Source organism: Euprymna scolopes, chromosome 2 (genome assembly GCF_053919585.1).
Source record: "Euprymna scolopes isolate OS-2025 chromosome 2, ASM5391958v1, whole genome shotgun sequence".
Classification (NCBI taxonomy): Eukaryota; Metazoa; Mollusca; class Cephalopoda; order Sepiida; family Sepiolidae; genus Euprymna; species Euprymna scolopes.
Window position 1 is genome coordinate 121,047,092 of NC_136483.1, and position 20,577 is coordinate 121,067,668.

General features: G+C 36.8%; 1 protein-coding gene across 2 annotated transcripts in view; it reads right to left on the reverse strand.

Annotated features, from left to right (window-relative positions):
• Positions 1–20,577, reverse strand: part of LOC145295662 (borealin-like) — an 86,093-nt gene that overhangs the window by 58,580 nt on the left and 6,936 nt on the right. Inside the window, exons 1-2 of one of the 2 annotated variants that reach the window (XM_080141485.1) lie at positions 18,375–18,515; positions 2,732–2,894 (exon numbers count right to left, since the gene is read on the reverse strand). In XM_080141485.1, coding sequence (XP_079997611.1) covers positions 2,732–2,864 — 133 coding nt within the window. In that variant the 5' untranslated portion in view covers positions 2,865–2,894; positions 18,375–18,515. Of the gene's footprint in view, positions 1–2,731; positions 2,895–18,374; positions 18,516–20,577 lie in introns of those variants that run through there. The other variant, XM_080141486.1, reaches the window with a different exon arrangement.

The following is a 20,577-nucleotide window of genomic DNA, read 5'->3' on the forward strand; positions in this document are numbered from 1 at the left end:
GTCCCTGACGCCAACTAGCATGTTGAATATATGGTAACAATATTTGGCACTAGTAATCTATTTGAAATTGGATGCTGCCAAGTGGTTTTCTGTCAGAAAAACGTGTTGGGAATCACCAGATCATGCTAAACTTTCTACTCCTTCTTTTCAGATTGTTCCTTCCCACAACATGTGATCTTGTATAATTCGTGATAAAGTCACCTTGCAGAATCAGTTCTCATTGTAGCGAATTGAAGAAAATTGTGTATAAAAGAAGTGTTGGAGCACACACAAAGAAAATGATGGCATGTTAGTTGTTGGGTAGTTCAATTCTGAAAGTCATGAGTCTTTCTATAACTCCTATAGATAGTTCCTTTAATTTTAGAAGAATATCGCTTTTGATTGCAAAGCCAACTCCATAAATTTATGACAGTTTTATATCCAGACTCTTCATGTTCTCTCAATTACCCTTCAGCTGCATTTCATTTAAACAGACAATGTCAAACTCAAATTTTTTGCAGTTCTCTTTTTGGAGAGTAAGATTTTTGATTATTCATTAGAATACAGGCATTCCATGTCCCAAAATTTTAAGTTTCATTCTTTTTATTTGGATTCCTTTGTTTCTGTTATGTTAATATTGTTCATTTGTTTTTGACCTCTGAAGTTAACCAAGTCAGGAGATTTGACTGCTGAAGCTGACCAGACAGGAGATTTGACCGCTGAAGCTGACCAGACAGGAGATTTGACCGCTGAAGCTGACCAGACAGGAGATTTGACCGCTGAAGCTGACCAGACAGGAGATTTGACTGCTGAAGCTGACCAGAAAGGAGATTTGACCTCTGAAGCTGATCAGACAGGAGATTTGACCTCTGAAGCTGACCAGACAGGAGATTTGACCTCTGAAGCTGACCAGACAGGAGATTTGACCTCTGAAGCTGACCAGACAGGAGATTTGACCTCTGAAGCTGACCAGACAGGAGATTTGACTGCTGAAGCTGACCAGACAGGAGATTTGACTGCTGAAGCTGACCAGACAGGAGATTTTGAAGGGACATGTTATAGTTCCTTTCCCTAGAAGGTGATAGAGCAGATCCTTAAAAGGACTACTCAGTCATGAATGCAGCTGCCTCTCATTTTCCCTGCTCCATTCAGAAAAAAGTGACCATCACATAGCCTGCCCTCATCATCAGTTTACTGAAAGATTTTTTGCCTAGTTGATACCATCGCCAGAATACAGATACCTGGATTTTTTTCAAGTGTATGCAGTTTCACACTCCAAAATACACACCTTTCTTCACAAATCTATGTGCAATTCCAATGGCCAGGATACCTCAATAACTGGTCATAAGTCTTCATACACTGATCAGACTACTGTCTTCATTAAGCTCTTTCGTCCAGGAACACTTGAGGATTACTTCACCCATAACCTTTGCAATGCCCTGGTCTGAAAATTTCGGCTTAACTTAGAAGGGCCTATGTTGTCAGGCAGCATGGAATATTCACATATAAGTTGGCCATGCATGTTGTGGTTATTCGAGTGCAAGACATCTGGATTTAGCAGTTTTCATGACGGAAAGCAAACAACTGGTACAAAGAAATATGTCAGTTGTAACATAGGTAGATGTGAGGGGGTTGGTTAAGGCTGCCATTACCACTTATGCTACTTTTGGTAAATTTCAACAAATGAAAAAAGTAAATTCCCATCAAGTTACTAAAAAAAAAAAGACAGTGGCAATCTTCATGGTGAAAAAGACTTACAAGTAAATAAATTTGTCCATTATTCTTATACTCTTAGTTTTGCTTAAAATCATGATTTGTGATTTTTTTTTTATTTGTTTACTAAATTCGATATTATTAAATAGACAAAATAGCTTTTGTGAAAAATGCTAATAATATAAGCAATTTTTTAATTATGACCACAGCAAAAATTGACAAGTATATATTTGTTAAAGAATGTACTGATCCAAGGTGTAGTTTTTTTTTTTTTTTACCAAAACAAAATCACAAATCATAAGCTGAAGAAAAAAAAAATACCTGTTTTTAGTGACAAACTTCATTTACTCATAAACCTTTTTCATTGGAAATTCAAACTTGAAACATTTCCGAATGAAAACACAAAAGTGGATAAAGCTAATTAGGGGCGAGAGGGGGGGGGGTGCAAACAAAAAACTGATAAAAACAATTTTATATTAAAAAACTTGTTTTCAATTAACTTTTAAAAGTATATAATATTTAAAAATCATTTTTCAGCGTTTACTACACTTTATAAGAATAAAAAAGTAGAAAAATGAAAAAAAGACAATGACTATCGTAGTGATCATTCAGTCTGCTATTACCATAATGTGTTGCCTAATATAACCTCTGATCTTCAGGTGAATCTTCTACCTCGTCATGATTGATGGAATGGGAACAATCTACCCACAATGATTAAATTAAAGGTATAGTTTGAAATTTTGTATAGACTCCTGAGTTTAACAAAGATACACCTGAAAAAGGTTGGCGTTTACATCGGACAACATTGTGAAAATAACATCCAAGATGAAAATAGTCTAAATAACCCAAATCATCAATCCTTATCTCAAAAAACAGATTTTATTAGTATTATATGAAGTATAACTATAGTATAGTTTTAGTATAATTATTAGTATTATATGAAGTGACAAAACAATAGAAAAGTGGATGATTAGTCAAATTTGATTATTATATCAAGTTTGACACAATAAATAGAAATTAAAAAACAATAATTTGATACATTGTCGATCGAAATCCAGAAGAAAAGTTTGTAGTTTCTGTTGTTGTTGTTCTTTCGTCAGACCATTTCCTTCATCTCCAATGGGGACTTGAGGAACAGTTCTTTCTTTTTTTACTTGACGTTTACGGGGCATCTTGCTTTTTGCTTAACTTTCAATTTCACACTGAAATAGGAAAAATAAAAATATGTAAAAATTACAATTGCATTATTTCTATATTTGTATTTTGGTTCTATTGTAATACAAGTTTTATATTTGTACTTTAGTTTTATTGTAATACAAGTTTTATATTTGTATTTTAGTTTTATTGTAATACAAGTTTTATATTTGTATTTTAGTTTTATTGTAATACAAGTTTTATATTTGTATTTTAGTTTTATTGTAATACAAGTTTTAAACTAAACTTATAAAGTTGAAACTTGCATTTAGTGACAACTACCTGTGACGATTGAAAGTGATACATGGAAGGAAATAAGGTAATAAGGGATTTTCATGGACTTAAATATATGCAGTCATGCACATTATTAAGGTGAGTTTTGAAGAGCTGACCAGTTACAGGAAAGTAACTTTCTAGACATTATCTTCTCTTGGGAATGGAGGCATCATTAAGAGGGAGTACTGACTGAACTATACACCCCAGTCCATGAGAAGTGATTTTCCAGGGCATTCATGTATATCAAATCAGATGAGGAAGAATGCCAACAAAGGATGGAACTTAAATTATTTTAAAGCATGTTTTGTTGAGTTCCAATGTAAACAAAATCCAAAATTAAACAAAATACTAGAATAAATGCTACTGTGACACTTGGGGTTGATTTCTATCAGATTGACAAGTTTTTGCGGTTTTTAACTTTTAAATTCAGATGAACATATTTTGACTCGAACAAAAATCCATTGATTGAAATAAGCATCATCAGAATCAACGCACTTTTGCAAATGTAAAACAAGTGTATTTATGCCAATAACGTAAAAATCTTGCGTTCTTTCGCTTAGGTCTTTGAAACATTTCTCACACAGAAAGTTGTCGAGATGTTTATTAAAAAGTGGTAATCAGTAGGTATGAGGTCTGGAGAGTATGGTAGATGAGGCAGAATATCGTAGCCCAATTCTTCAACTTCTGCAGGGTCGGTTTAGCAATGTGCGATCAGGCATTGTCATGAAGAAGAATTGGGCCTGTTCTGTTGACTAATGCTGGGTATTGTTGTTAAAGTTTGATACATTTCATTCATTTGTTGACAGTTCTTGTCTACCTTAATGGTTTCGCCTGCATTCAAAAAACTGTAATGGATGAGACAGTCAGCATAACCTTTTGGTGCAACTCTGGCTTCGGGAAGTATTGTGGAGCTTCGTCGGGCTGAGCGTCGCTGATTGTCGTAAAGAACCCACTTTTCATCACAAGTCACAACCCAGTTGAGAAACAGGCTGTTCTTGTTGCGTAAAAGGGAAGATAACACTTCATAACGGCGGTTCATTTAGTAGTTGTTCAATTCATGAGGCACTCATTTATCAAGTTTGTTCCCTATGAACTCTGAAACGACTGGGCTGATTTTTAAAATGTTTCACAACAATGTACTTGATGTGTCTGCGAGTGTTCTTATGTAGGTTTTATATTGGAATGTATCAAATAAATCAGAAAAATCTGATTAAAGAAAAAAAGTCTAATTTGACCAAAGTTTCACTTTCTTTATAAGTCATGGAAGCCTCTAATACTTCACATGTGGCAGCTTCAAGGGAGCAGCAGTCAGCACATGACCAGAATCTCCATTCAGAAGATGAAAATCAATCGGGCACCACCAAAAAATATTTCCTCTCATGTATTTAACTAGCGGGGGGTACCTGGCGTTGCCCGGGTGTTTCGAGGTGTGTGTGCTCGGGCAGGGGTGGGGGATGTCAATCAAAACATAAGAATAAGCGAAGTAAATATTTAAAAACAAAACACAAAAAAAACTAACGTAAGGCAAACGAACGATGTTAAATGTAAAAATGGAAAAAACAAAAAAAGAAAACACGAAACAGAAAAACGAATGGTAAAACTTCTTTAAAAAATCTGAAAAATACCCCCCCCCAAAAAAAACATGTGATAAATGGCTTAAATAACCTGTTTCAATATTAAAATTTAAAAAAAAATCGCAAAAATAAAAGAAAAAAGAAGACATCTCACACCATGAATCGAACCCAAAACCTTTAGATAATGAGTCCACGCTCTAAGCAACTGAGCTAAGACAACGTCGACGAAATTGTCGTTTTTTTAATAGTTAAAGTAAATCATGTTCCGACGTCGTATGATGCATGCGTAGAAGCGAACTTGTCATGAGAGAACGGTTTTTGCTGGCCCTTCCCTGTAGAAAACTGATGATTTTAGGGTGAAGAAATTAATGTTTTTGGCCAATTTTTTTTATATTTGTCGGCGAAGGTTGGAAGTTTAAAATGATACTGATATCGTGAAAATCCGTGACCCATGTCGAAAGTTTTTGCGAGACATACAAACACACATACAAACACAAATTTTTGCGGGATAGTATTCATTTACTGCTGAACGCCCCCCCCCCCCCGAAGATGTTATAGGAAAAAGACTAACCCACATTTTCGCTTTTCTATATATAGACTAGCGAGGGATATCCGGCGTTGCCCGGGTGTTTGGAGGGGGGGTTGGGGTAAAAAAAAAAAAAAAGTAAGTATGAGGATCGAACCCGAACCCTTTAGGCAAAGTTGTAAATTAAAGTGTGAAGAAAAAAAAAATGTGCGATGTTAACCATTGCCCCACCGCGAGATGCTAACGGAAACACGTTTGAATTTATTTAATTAGTTGGATTTAGCAGGTGCCCGTTTTAAATGAGGTCAAGTTTTGACTGCGGGATTGTATTCATTTACTGCTGAACACTTTTTTTTCCTCCGAAGATGTTATAGGAAAAAGACTAACCCACATGCGGCTAGCGACAAATATTGAATATTTATCTTCCCGAAATCGACCAAATTAAATAGACAGGCGAGCTTTGTTGTTAACTGTGAGATATTACGATTTGTATGTGATATAAAAAGTTTAAAAAGTTGTGAACCGAGCGACCGCTTCTCTGAAATAAGCCTTTTGTAGACACACAGAAAAAGCAAACACACATACATACATTTTCGCTTTTATATTTATAGATGAAATCTGCTTTTATAAAATATAGGTTAATTTATAAATGAATAATTACTGAAAATTCCATGAAAATCTGAACATTAATTGATTTTTGCTAGATTTTTTAAACACTGCTATGTTTATGCTTTCAAAATGATCACTACATAGGAACATTGTTTTAAGGTGTCAATGTGAATATGATTTTAATTACGCATTTTCATGAGAAAATTATGATTATAATATTGTGAAAAAACACAAATTTCTAAGGGAATGCCGAACGCATTCTCAACAACAAAGTGTCTGGAGTTTGTTCACTTTCTTTACAAGTCATGGAAACCTCTAATATATCACATATGACAGCTCCCAGGGAGCAGCACCTGACCAGAATCTCCATTCTGAAGATGAAAATCAAGCAAAGGCTTTGATTGTCTCATGATGCAGAAATTACTTCTGCTATATTTTCAGCATTTCACAGAGAAATTTTGGAGTACATAAACAAAATCGAAATTTCCATCTGCAAACTACCGATTTCCTGTGTCTCGGATGATGGCTACACAGAAGGAATTAAAGATCTCTCTTCCCATTTACATCCACCAGAGGCCAATGGTTATTTGGAGCAACCTTCACTTCCATATACATTTGGATTTACTATGAATAGAGTTCCTTCATCATTTTCAATTAGACTTCCTCAGAACCAGATCATGAGACCCACATTTAGTAATAGTGAAATGGAAAACGATCGAATGAGTTTCTATAATTTTTGTCAAGACTTGAGAATTGTGCTACAGTAAAATAACATTTTTTGAAATGCTCTTTGTCCAGGAGACCGCTGCTCTTGATTAATCACTTGAGTTGTGTCAATACAAATCATCAGCAGGCATTCTCAGTGTTAAAAAAAGAATGTCTAGATGTCAATGATATTATTGACAAGATATTTCAAGAGATCATTGATTTTTCCCCCAAAAGAGATGATTCTTATACAGATCTTGGTGGTTTCATCAGCAGGACTGCTTCTATCTTGTAGGAATTGGCCAGCTCACTTGATTGCGACTTCTCTGAGGATGATTCAGCAGGGGCTCGATTAATGGTCGAAATTTCCAAAAGTTGAAGGGATAGCTGATTCAATTATGTGGAACTAGAATTCGGTCTCTGTCTTGTTGTGAGACACAGGTGAAGCAATCAAGTGTTTCCTAATTATAGGCAGTGGATTACCTGGGATAGATCAAAGCAATCCACTGGTAACAGTTTCAGAATCTAAAGGAGCTTCTACAAGCAGAAATGCTTTTCCAAGTGATCTCAGATTTCCAACTTCCCTCTGGATACGCTAGTAAATTACGAGGTGCCTTCAATAAGTTTCCAGACTTTTTTGTACAGACATTTAAAATTGTTGTAAACTCTTGAAAATTCAATATGTTATTGCTATGCATCTTATGAGATGATTGATAATTTTTATGATTTCAAATTCAAATGAACAGCTACAGCAGGAATTGGTATACACCTGATTGTCACAACCGGTGAATTTCAAAAATGCAATCTGGATGGGAAGACACTTTAGAAGAATGATATGCAATAAAATTCTGTTCTAAACTTGGAAAAAATGCCACAGAAACATATGGAATACTTCAGACTGCTTTTAGACTATCTTGCATGAATCAAGCATCAGTTTCTGAGTTGCATAAGGTATTCAAGAAAGGCAGGGAGGGATGATAAGATGTGTGGGAGTAGTGAGGAAGTCAGAACACCAGAGTTGATTGGCCAAATAATGAATTTCATAGATAGGGACCTTCGTGGGTCTATAGAGACAATAAGTGCACAGTTTGATGTCAGTGTGGGAACTGTACACACAATTATTCGTGAGGAACTAAAGATGCGGAAGATTTGCGCAAAGTTTACTCCAAGGGTGCTCAGAGAAGATCAGAAACAAAGATGCCATGAAAGTAGGGAGATGGTCAAGCTGAGCAATTCAGATCCCACAGTTCTTGATGTTCTGGTGATCTGTGATGAAAGCTGAATTTACAGAGACCAAGAGACAGAGTTTCCAGTGGAAACATGCTGGTTCTCCTAGACCCAAGAAGACAAGACAGAGCAAATCCACCAAGAAACTTATGATCCCTTTTTTGACAGCACAGGTACGATCTAAATGCATTGGGTTTCCACTAGACAGACAGTCAACAAGGAATACTATGTTGAAGTTTTAAGGGAGTTCAGGAAGAGATTCTGTCAGAAGAGGTCAGCACTCTTCAAATCGGATCAGTGACATTTTCACCACGACAATGCACCAGTCCACAACTCCATCCTTGTCACAGACTATTTGACCAAGATGGACATCGATACACTTCCTCACCCTCCCTATAGTCCAGACCTTGCTCCCTGTGACTTTTGATTATTCTCTAAGCGCAAGGAAAACTTTAGAGGGTGTCGTTATGAGACAACTGAGGAAATGAAAGAGGCTGTGACGAGAGTCACTGACACACTCACATAAAAGGCCTTCCATAAGTTGTTGGAATGGTATAAGTGCATTGCAGCCAGAGGAGATTACTTTGAAAAGGATTAAAGTTTCATATAAGTACTATCAATAAAAGTGCCCATACAAAAAAAGTCTAGAAACTTATTTAAGACACCTCGTACCTCCTGTCATTTGCATTACCTTTGGTCAAGGAGGAAGGACTGTTTTGGTGAATTGCTTGTTAGATACTGGCAGTAGGTGAACTTATTTGTCTGGTGATCTCTTGCAGTCCTTGGGTTCTAATGGTTTAGATTGCCATTTGAAACTGACTACGCTACTTAGAGAATGTGAAAGGAAGTTCAGAGAGGACGTTGATTTGACTCTTACTAGACAAGTTCTGGTGCTGGTTGATGACCCATTGATATCTTAATTTGAAAAATTGGCACTTACTGTTGAAGTAGTTCAAACGGACTGGATGTTCTCTGGCTGGACAATTTTAGTCTGGTACAGATTTGGTGTCTATAGGGGGAATTATGGGACTTGATGTAGTGCAAAATGTAGATCCCTTGCAGTTGGTGCCTTATCTGCAAGGTCGAGTGTACTCTGTACCTGCTAGTCTTATTCCCTTTGGTGAGGTAGCCTCTTTTTTTTCTAGAGATCCTGCCTCTGTTTCAGGGCATTCTCCTTTCTTTAGTTCAGTAATAGAGAACATTTCCCAGATAAAATCAGCTCATGTTTGCTTTGTCTTGGAAGCCAATTCTACTTATGTAGACCCCTAGATGGATGCCTTTCCCTTCAACAATGTCGAGAGAGGATTGGAAAAAAATGTTCAGCATTGAATCATTAGGCATTTAGAACAGAGAAAGGGTTTTAAGTTATGACCAAGATCAGATCCAGCGGTTTCAAAAGTCCATAACCTTCAAGGATGGAAAATATGTTCAATTGCTCTGCATGCAGATAAACTTGTTCAGATACCTTCAAATCATGCAATTGCCTTGCACATTTTCGATTGAGTTGTCAGGAGCCTAGAGAAACATTGCATCAGGAGTATATGAATGTGTTCCTTCAGCAGAAGCAGGAGGACATCATTGAAGAAATACAAAAGTTTGGAGATTATATTTAGATACCACATCGACCCAGTTCTAAGGCAGATCTAGCAGCAACTACGAAGAACAGGCCAGTATTTAATTGTAGTCTGAAGACCAGTGGCTTGTCTTCACTGAATGAGGTTACTTAATCTTGGGTGAACATGATGTCATTCAGGTTCAACAAATTTGTCTTGTTTGCAGATATCAGGAAAGCATGGTTCTCCTCATCCTGGAGGAGGACAAGAACAGGTTTTGTTTAAAGATGGTGATTGCTTTAGTTGCTTCTGCTATTTGACTCTGATTTTTGCGTTCATCTCCAGCCCCTTTATATTGGAGACTATCCTGACGTTTCATGCTGCCCGATACCGTTTAGATGAATCTCGAGCAGCGATGGAGAACAAATTTTATGTTGACAACCTTGTGGTAACTAACTCTGACCCAGTGAAGCTTATAGGACTGTATTCTCAGGTCAAAAAGCATTTGTAGGAAGGTGGGTTTGTGGTGCAGTCCTATAATACCAATTGTGATGGCCTTAGGAGTGAAATGAGAAGGATGGTACATTGAGTGCTCATGAGGGCATATGGGAGATGGTGCCCGGGTACCAGTATGATCTTCTTTTAGAGAAGTTGTGCATTGCTTGTTAGATGTGATGCAAATACATCTATCAAGAGGTGGATTCAAAATATTTGATCCTTTATCTCTCTACCTAGACAATAATCATAAGTAGGGTGTTGGTGGGAGAATTGTGGAAGTGGGGTTTGAATTGGGATAAGGAAGTCCCTCTAGAGTTTCAGTCATCTTGGAAGAACATTGTAGAGAACTTATCAAAATTAAGTGATATGCATTTTAGCAAACAGGCTCATGATGGGAAACAAGCCAGAGAAATGTATGTGTACTGCCTTTAAAGAAGCGTATGACTTTTTTTTTTTTTTTTAACAAAGGGGGTCACCACTTATCAAGACCAGAGGCCACTTGAGGATAAGGGTTAATAAGTGTACAGTGGTCAATGAGACAATGTCGTAGTAAGTGGAAATTTGGTAAATTGGATTACTTAAGGGGAACGGCCCCTCAAGAACTTGTTTACGTTAGACTTGAAGACGACCATATTATAATCAGCCAGAAAGCAGGCAAATGGAAGAGAGTTCCACATGTGTGCAGTTCTAAGGAAGAAGCTTTGTTCATAGAATCTAAGTTTAGGTTTAAGCTTTGTTCATAGAATCTAAGTTTAGGTTTAGCTTTGTTCATAGAATCTAAGTTCAGTTAGGTAGAAAAGTAACTTATCTTGCCTTTGATAACATTTATTTGTTATATATTTGTTTTTTTTGACAACTTTTTCGAATCTATGTGTACAGTAATACAAACCCGAAATTTTAATTTATATGCTAAAAGAAATGTTAATAATTTATATACTAAAAGTTCATGAGAAATGTAAAAAAAAATTATATTTATTGGTGTTTGTATGATGAGAAATAAAAAAAAACGGAGCTTCTGCAGTTTATTTTGACATAAAAAATCAGCATTAGCAGCAGACTTCATATGCGGGGATGTAATATTGCCTTAGTAATTGACTGCATCTTCCGCCCCAGCATCCCCTTTCACCTCTTAATCTTGTAAATAATTCATTAATAAACTTTCAAAATATATTTTTCTTGTTCTCCATTCAATAAGCTCTCCAGTGATATTTGTCTTTTTGAAATCGGACAAGAAATAAGAAAGTTATGACAAAATAACTGTGAAAAATCTTGATAGCGGTCACAACTTTGTTAAGGAAATCCATTGATTCTATTGTCAAAAATTAGCCTCAAATTTCAGCTTTAGAATTGTTGTAACTTTCTTATTATTTGTCCTACAGAGGTGGTTCAAGTATCATTAGAATGGTCTCTGCATACTCTTTCTGCTGAGCTGTTCCATTTTGAGATATGTTAACTTTGAATTTTTCTTTCACGTACCTATATATAGGTAGAGAATTGCATCAGCAGTGAGATATCTACTGGATCGATAGAAGGATCCCACCATTTTCCCAGCGACCTTGGCAACAGATTTGATGTACATGTTCCATTTCAGATCAGGAGTAATGGTCAAGCCCAAGAGCTTGTCAAAACATGACCCCCCCCCCCCGAAAAAAAAAAAGATGAGAGTCATTCATTTCAATTAATGCCAGATGGGGATCAGAGCGTTGATGATGTAAAGACAGAAGCTTGGTTTTCTATGTATTAAAAGTAACCAGCCACCTCTTTCCCATTGGACCACATGCTCAAGATCAGAGGAGAAAGAATCAGAGAGAACTTGGTTGTTTACAGTCTTTGATGTACTGCCATAGATGGTAGGGTCATCACCATAAATGTCTATGAATGATCTAAGGATATGATTTGGAAGATCATTGATATAGATTAGGAAGAGAGTTGGGCCCAGGATGAACCCCTGAGGGACTCCAGCATTAACAATGTGAATTTCTGATTTCTGCCCATCAACCACTACTCTTATGAACCTATCAGAGAGAAATGATTTAATAATTGAGAAGACATTTTCAGCAATACCGTAACTGGAGATTTTGTGAAGTAGACCTTTATGCCACACTCTATCAAAGGCCTTTCATATGTCAAGAACAACTGCCCTAGAAAGAAAACCTCCGTCAAGAGATTCGCTAATCCTGAGATATAACCATAAGCACATCTGCTGTAGATCTAGCAGAACAGAAACCATATTATATGTCACTAAGAATTTTATTTTTGCTGAGGTGGTTGACTACTTCTCTATTTAACAGATTCCAGCAACTTACTCATGACGCACAGGAGACTTATTGGTCTGTACTGGGAGGGAGATGACCGATCACCTGAATTCTTAAATACAGGGCATATTGACAAGATTTTCGAGGGTGTTGAGAAGCAATTTTCTTTAAGACAATGCTTAAACAGCTTTGTAAGTATGGGAGCTAGTCCTGGTTAAACTTTTTTTAGCACTATAATAGGAATGTTGACAGGGTCAGTTTTTACTGGAATCAAGGTTTTTGATTAGCTTGACAACATCACACAGTTATTTGTATGTCGCAGTAGGAAATACAGGGGGTTGGCGGCCTTTGTTACATAGGGTAGAATTTACTGCAAAGTTCTTGGCAAAGAGTTTGGCTTTTTCTGATGCTGCCGAGATTACCTCAGGTTCATTGATGATAGTTAGGATAGAGCACACACTTCTGTTCAGGATTCAGCAATGGAGAAATCATGACAGAACCTCCCCTCACCATCTGTCATGTTTGAATGGGTTAACCATTCCACATTGTGAACATTGAAGTCTCCACAGACGTGAATGTTAGCCAAAGGATGAGCAGACAGGATGTGGTCAATTTTCTCAGATATGCTCTTAAAGAAAATAACTCCACTGTTTTGGGGATGATAGCAAATATAAACGCAGTAGTATGAGCAAGTGTAAGCCAGAATCAGATATAGGATAATTTAAGATCTTCACTGGAGATGTCTCCACCACATGCCCATGGCATCTTTAATGTATATTCCATGCCCATGACGATCTTGGGGGTCTGATTTGGAAGTTAAGTTGGAATGTCCTTTAACTACAAACTCATCTAGAGAAATAGTCGGTCTAATGCCAGTTTCGCTTAGGAATAATAGGTCTGGTTTAGTCTCCTGTAATTGGGTTTCAACCTCTGAAAGGTTGGAATGTAGACCCCTAATGTTGGAGAAGGAGACATGATAGTAGAGGGTCTACGTTGGAAATTGGGGATCTGGGTTTAATTGTGTATTTTTTTCTGGAAACTTTTCATGATGGTGTTTTGAGATTTGTTGAATAAGTTGACAGACTTGCTTAGAGCAGGGCAGAGAGATAGTAAGAGAGGAAAAGAAATGAAGAAATAATTTTTTTTTGTAGCACATAAGTTAAAGCCGTAACAATTACCCACGAATATGACGTCGAGAAGCCTCACCAGAAGCTACTGCATGGTTCAGAATCCATTCACCAAATGGCAATACAGCAGCCCCAGCACTTTGCACATGCTGATAGGACAGCCTCCTTAGTGGTTAATTCAATGTTTGGGGTTCCTGGCTATCAGGCAGATAACGTTAGCCCAGATAAAATGTTTACTTCCAGCATCCTTACTAGTGACATGGCCACAAGGATAGACTTAGAAACAGAAAATTTCCGACAACTCTGGCGACTGTTCATGCAAAATACTGCCAACCTTCTTGCTGCCTATTATGTTCAGACTAAAAAATCTGCTTGGATTTTCGCCAAGGCACAGGTTGCGCCAGTGAAGGATAAGACAACCTACTTTAGCTGTTTTTCTTGCCCTGTTTGTCTACTATGTTGGATGGATGCAAGGGTATCCACTCTTCAAGGTTGTGTATAGCAACAGATGCTCAATACTCTCATAGATCTTATCACAAACTGTGGCCAGTAAAAGTATTTTTGCAAGAAATAGATTAAAAGATATTTTGCAAATAAGCCTTGATTTGGAAACTGAGTATGGTAAGTGCTGACAAAAAATGGGGGACATAGTTTTGAAAGCCGATTTATCATAATTTTTTTGTAGATTTCCGACTACTTTTTGATTGTATTTGAAAGACAAAAGACTAAACTTAATTTCCAAAAGGAAAAAAATATTTGTACACATGAAAAAAAAAAAAAAGTTATGAAAAATTACACACAATCTTTTTTTTAAGTAAACATTTGTGTTTTTTTTTTTTTGGGGGGGGGGGGACAGCAATTTCTTCTCCTGACAATATGAGATTGTCCGCATCGATGTTTTCATTTCTTTTTCTAACATGTATAGATTTATTTTCTTGCCTGTCATTTTTCTGTTTGGCAAGTTTGAAAATATTTGTTTGTCAGCTTTTTTTTTTTTTTGTTGGTTTAGTCGTTTTCTTCCAATTCGAATGTCGTCTGCTTCCATTTAGATAATCAAACTTCCAAAAATTCAATTAAAAGATAATAAATAAATAATAAGTAACTAAGCAGAAAATAAAAAGTCACCCCCGCCCCCTTAATATCACCTTAAAAATTACTAAAAACATAACAGAAAAAAAAATTAAGTAAATAAAATAAAAAGTCGAGTTAGCGTTTCAACATTTGAACAACGCTCGTGCCTGACACTGATGATTGCCGGTCTCGCCCGATCCATGCTTGACGGGAATTCACAAGTGAAAATGTGGGCCAGTTCTTTGAGGATCCGCAGGTCTGGCCCTGGCGATTTCCGCAGGTCTGCGAGAATCCGAGAGATCCGAGAGATTTCCGCAGGTCTGCGAGGTCCGCGAGATCCGCAGGTCTGGCCCTGGTATACGGTCTGGCCCTGGCGATTTGTCAGTCCTGATGGATTTCAGTTTTTTTGAGAACCTTCTCTTTGGTTATAATGACCTTAAGTTCAGAATCCATATGCTTGGGCGTGAATGACGGAAGATGTATCCTCTTTCATGAAGACATTGCAGCACTGTTTATTCAGTACATTGGCTTTATCCTTATCATCGCAGGCAAGTGATCCATCTTCTTTACGTAGATCTGGGATACTGCGCCTGGTTGCTCTCCTGCTATTTACATAGTTCCAGAAAGCTTTGTTGTTGGAACGTGTCTCTCTGGCTAATTTGGACTCAAAGTCTTTTCTGGCTTTTCTACTTGTGTGTGAAGCCTAATTCCTGGTTAAGATATACCTCTGGTAATCATGGCTGTCTTTTGTGTTAAAAAGCAATGTTTTTTCTTCTTTTTTTATGAAGAGCAGCGCTGTTCATCCACAGGGTTTTTTTCTTAAGAGTGCATTGATCTACAATTCTTGTAGGGGTGAATTTTTCCATAGCATCTATAATAGATGATTCTAAAAAGGTCAGCGATTTCTTGTGTAGTTTTGTCTCTTAGTATGTCCTCCCAGTTCAAGTCCAGCATAGTTCTTATGGCATTATAGTCTGCTTTATCATAGATGTAGCAGGTCTTGCTAAGGCGAGTATACTGATGATCAAATGAGAATATAAATGAAATACCCGCATGATCACTTGCCCCCAAAGGATCCAGGATTTTTAACCGCGCAACCATTTCGAACTCATTGCTAAATATAAGGCCATCGCATGTGGGGGTTTGGTTTTGCCTGAACCTGGTGGGTTCGGTAACATGTTGCAGGAAGTAGGTGTCCTTGATACATTCCACAAATCTAGAAGGTGGGCTGCTGGGATTGACATTCTTGGGGAGTTCAGGCATGGGAATCCAGTTGGTAGTGGGATGATTAAAATCACCTGCTAGGTTTATGAGAACAATTCATGGAAGATGCCCAAGAAAGAATCCTGTGTAAGTCTTCATCCAATGGGATAGCCACTGCTGAGCTGCCGCTTCTATAGAGACTACCAACCAACAACCCTGCATTATTCCTTCCCCTGATGGTGATCCAGGTATGATCCTTATGTGAAGTGCAGAAATCTGGATATATCTGCTTAGCGTTGAGTAAGGATTTGGTATAGATGCACATTCCCCGGGTATTGGATGCAAGCAAGTCACTAGTGAAAAGATCGTAGCCAGTAATGTTCATTGTAGGTATATCTGGTATATGCCCCATCTTTGGTTTGATTTCCGTAAGGATTATAATGTCGTAAGCGTTAGTGTGAGTTAGAAGTATAAGCTCATTGTGTTTGCTCATCAAAGAATTATCCACATTGGTCTACTATATTGAAAGGTTGCCTATAGTGCATGCAGTCCGAGATTGTTGCCTTGAAGACTCATATATGCTATTAGAGTTTGTTGAAGTAATATGGGATCTGGATTCGGAGCCTGCTCTCTACGATCTTGTTCTGTTTGATGACCCAATGCTTGGTGGGGTTTTTGTTTCTTACCTTCAGGACCTGGGCTTGCAAGTTTTTTGAGGCAAGCTGCTGATTCTTGGTTAGATCTGGTCTTGTAAGTCTTGTTGGCACTCTTGTGTAGTTCCCTGGCCTTTGCTAGTATTTGCTTCTTTTGACCAAGTGACTCCAGCTCAACTTTCAATACTCTCCTTTTTCCGCTTCTGGGAGGTCCTAGGCTGGTACCCTTGCTTATTTTAACTTTAATTTTGAATTCTTCTTTTAGCATCTCTTAGACCACATGGATATCCTCATCAGGAGTGTCTGATTCCGGGAAGTTAAAAACAATAAGATTGAGCTTCCTTTGTTCAAAATCCTCGAGCTCCTTCAAACCCTCTCTAAGGCTCCTTGTGTCATGAGATGGTGGAAGGGTGCAGGTTCTGGTGAGTTCTGTTACCTTCCCTCCATATTCTTGATTGTGGCAGACATCTCTGCGTTGGCATCTACCTGTCTCTGTTCCATCTCGGCCATGTCCCGAATCCCAGTGAGATTCTGGGTTCTGGTTCGAGCCTGTTCCTCCATTCGAGCAAGCCTATCCTCCAACTCACATTTAAGGCTTTCGATGTTCTGGTCAACCATTGTTATGCCAGCTTGTAACTTGGAGAGAGATATTTTTGTCTCCATATTGGCAGTAACCAGAGAGTTCAAAGTTGTTATAGTCGCTGTGTTTGTTTTGACCAGAGAATCTAATGTTTCCCGCATTGCCAACTGATTTCTCTGTATAGCTACAACGTGTAAGTAAAGCCTTCTTGCTCCCTGCTTGCACGAGGTGCAATACCAGGAGATATTGTCAGGATCACCAGAGATGGCCTCATACAGTTTGGGTGTTATTTTCTGACACTTAGCATGAAACCAGAGCAGACATACCTCACACTCTACAGCTTTATCTTCATCACACACTTTCTTGCCACAAAAACCACGCATTGAAAATTGGAAGACGGGCCGGAAAAGCAGTGCTATTTATAGCAGCCAGGGTTATGGCTTTGTTATGACTTGTTGAGCAAACAGCAGTAGATTTAGAAGAATCAGCAGTATTGCCAGTAAGAAGAGCTGGAGGCCATATTTATCAAATCTTTTTATGTACTTGTTTTTGTTGTTTTGTTTTGAAAAGTGACGCGACGCACTTATTCGGGCAGTTACTTTGCGTTGTCGCAATTACCATGCAAGTGAAATAAATTTACTGGATTTTTTTTTTATAGCAAAAAAAGTATAAACATTAAATAAAAACACTAAAAACGGTAATCATGATGAGAGTGATCCGTGCTGAAATAATAACGTTATTTAAAAAGCCATTCTTAACATGGGAGGGGAGGGTGTTTTGTACCTATTCTGTACTTTAACCTTACAATTGAATAAAAAAAAACATATCATAAAACTTTAATTAGACGTGGAAATACGATTTAAAAAAATAGCGCGGATCACTCTGTGCATTAGCACCCTAAAAACTTATCCAGTTAGGTAGGAAAGTAACTCATCTTGCCTTTGATAATATTTGTTTGTTATATATTTGTTTTCTGACAACTTTTTCGTACCTCTGTGGATTGTAATACAAACCCGAAACTAAAATATACTAGTTCTGGAAAAAACAAAAAACAAAACAAAAACAAATGAGTTTTCATTTCGGCGTTTCATGTGTACGATAAAACTCGTTAAAATTTATAGCTTAAAAAAATCGGATACTTCTGCAGTTTACGTTTCGTACGTTATTTCTAAATTTGCTGGGGATGTTAAACTGCATAAGAGTTAAACTATCTAATAAAGAAAAGATACAATAAAAATTGAATTAGACTTGAAAATCTATCTTAATAAAATCGGGGGAAAAGGGATTACTTTTACAGTTTATGGATCGTGATACTAAATAAAAAAGTATTTAAAATTCATTTTTTTTTTTTAATACCAAGGCCCGTAAACTGACGTTTTTTTTTTTGTCAGTTTTCATTTAGACGTTTTTTTGGGGGGGGGGTTGTTTTTTTTTTCTAAATTATCGGTGATGCGGGGTGTTAAAACGGCTCATTTAAATAAATTATATATTTTAAAATATGTTCTATATTCTTAAAAGATTAAAAAAAATAAAACTGACAATATATTTTGCAGAAAATGTTATTTTTTTTCTTCTTTTTTTCAATGAAATAAACAAACAAATGTGCAAAACTACAAGATTTTGAAACTTACCGCTCGTTTGTTTGTAGCAAAAACGATCACGAATGTTTTCGACTAATCAGCGTCGAATGTCGCAAACTCTCGTTCAATTCACGCAAAAGTCACGCGCACGCCTTGTTCAAAACCAACTTTGGCCGACGCACAATTACGTAAAAAGCCGAAAAAAGCCAAATCCGAACGAACCGGCGTGAAAACTGATTTTCAACATGAAAATAAAGAAAATGACCCACCATATATTTTTAAATGACAATTTTATTGACGAAGAAAATAAAAAAAAAAATGTGCTTCATTTTTTTTTTTTTTTGTGTTGTTGCGAAGTTTTTGTTTTTTTAATTGATCTAAAAAATTAAGTTTTCACGAGCGGTTTACAAAAACATATTAAATTTACAATATGTACCTATTTACTATGCCTCACCACGGGACAGAGTTAGACACCAGGGTCATTTTTTAACGTGGAGAAAAGGTACAAAAATAAAAATTGTCTCAGTCGTGAAGGATTTCTCCTCCGCCGAAAGAGAACAAGAAACGGAAGTGCAGCATCTGAAGAACAGATACTACACTTTGATGTTGACCAAAAGGCCAAGGGGGTAATATGTAATACAGTAATTATTTACATATATTTTGTTTACAAAAACATATTTTTATGTTTTTCGTTCTATTTTTTTTGGGGGGGGGGTACTCAATTATAGAACTGAAAATTTTCACCTCATTAATTACAACAAATACATTTATGAAATTAAAAAAAAAATAGTTTTCACCTCATTTAATAGTAAAAATAATGCTGTCAGTAACTTTTCACGAACGTTTACAAAAACATTTTTATGTTTTTCATTTTTTTTTTTTTTTGCTTTTGTGGAGGGGTATTCAATTGTAGAACTTGTGCAGTTTAACAGGTGCTTCTGCAGTTTAATTAATCGTTTTTCCGTAAGATATTTACCAAGTAGAATACCGTTTAATATTTCACAGAAATTCAGTGTTTACATTTGAGGGAAACGGTTGAGGAGTAGGGGCGGGTATGTTGTGGCGGCCGCGCGCGGCGCGTTACTTACGGAAAAACGGTTAATTAAGATGCAGAAGCACCTGTTAAACAGCACAAGTTCTACGATTGAATACCCCCCCCCAATCAAAAAGAACGAAAAACATAAAAATATGTTTTTGTAAACGTTTGTGAAAACTTACTGACAACATTATTTTTACTATTAAATGAAGTGAAAATTATTCTTTTTTAATTTCATGAAAAGTATTTGTTCTACTTACTATTAAATGAGGTGAAAACTTCATTTTATGAAAAATATTTCTTATTTAAAATGTCCGCATAGTAAGAAATCGATCACACATAGTGTAAACGAAGGCGGTGAAATGAGGCAAAGTAGTCCCAGGTTCCAGGGGTTCATACCATGCAAACGGCAAATTTGCGATGGGTTTGATTATCAGATTCGTTATCAGCGACCCCGAATACCCCCAGAAAACCAAATTAGAGTGGTCGGTGTTCTGTTGTAACATAACATAATATTTACCGAAATGAATAAATCTAGTATATAAATTTCACCTGTCTGTTTAAATGTATGTATGTATGTATGTATGTATGTATGTATGTATGTATGTATGTATGTCTGCTTAAAACTTTTGACAGAGGCGACAGATTTTCACAAGATCAGTATAGTTTTGAAGCTCGACCCTTCGGACGACAAATATCGAAAAATTGGCTAAAACATTAATTCCTTCACCCTCAACTAGGCACTTTTCTACAGGGAGGGGTCGCTTTTTTCGCCGATATTTTTGAAAGTCATCCCCTCTTTTTGATTATCTAGCCTTAATTTAAACCTACGTCACTTCCAGTTTGGCAATAGCACAACACTTCTTTTTTCACTTTCTTTTTCTCCTTCACGGTACATGTTCGAGCCTCCTTACTACTCCTTTTTTTTTTTTTTAAACGCTCGCAATTTTCCTTTTTTTTTTTTTTGCTCAACCAACACCCTTACACCACAGTCACCGAAATATAGAAGGTATGTTTACTGAAAAATGCCTGCAGGCAATGTAGATAAGCTTTGTCAAACTGCTACTGTCAATACTATATGACAGAATTTTTAAAAAGAGCATTAAAACATGTTAAAAACAAAAAGAAAGGAACCCAATTTGATTAATAATGAAACTGGAATTTATTCAATATAAAATATAAATATTATCTATTTTAAATTACGTAATTTCAAAGCAA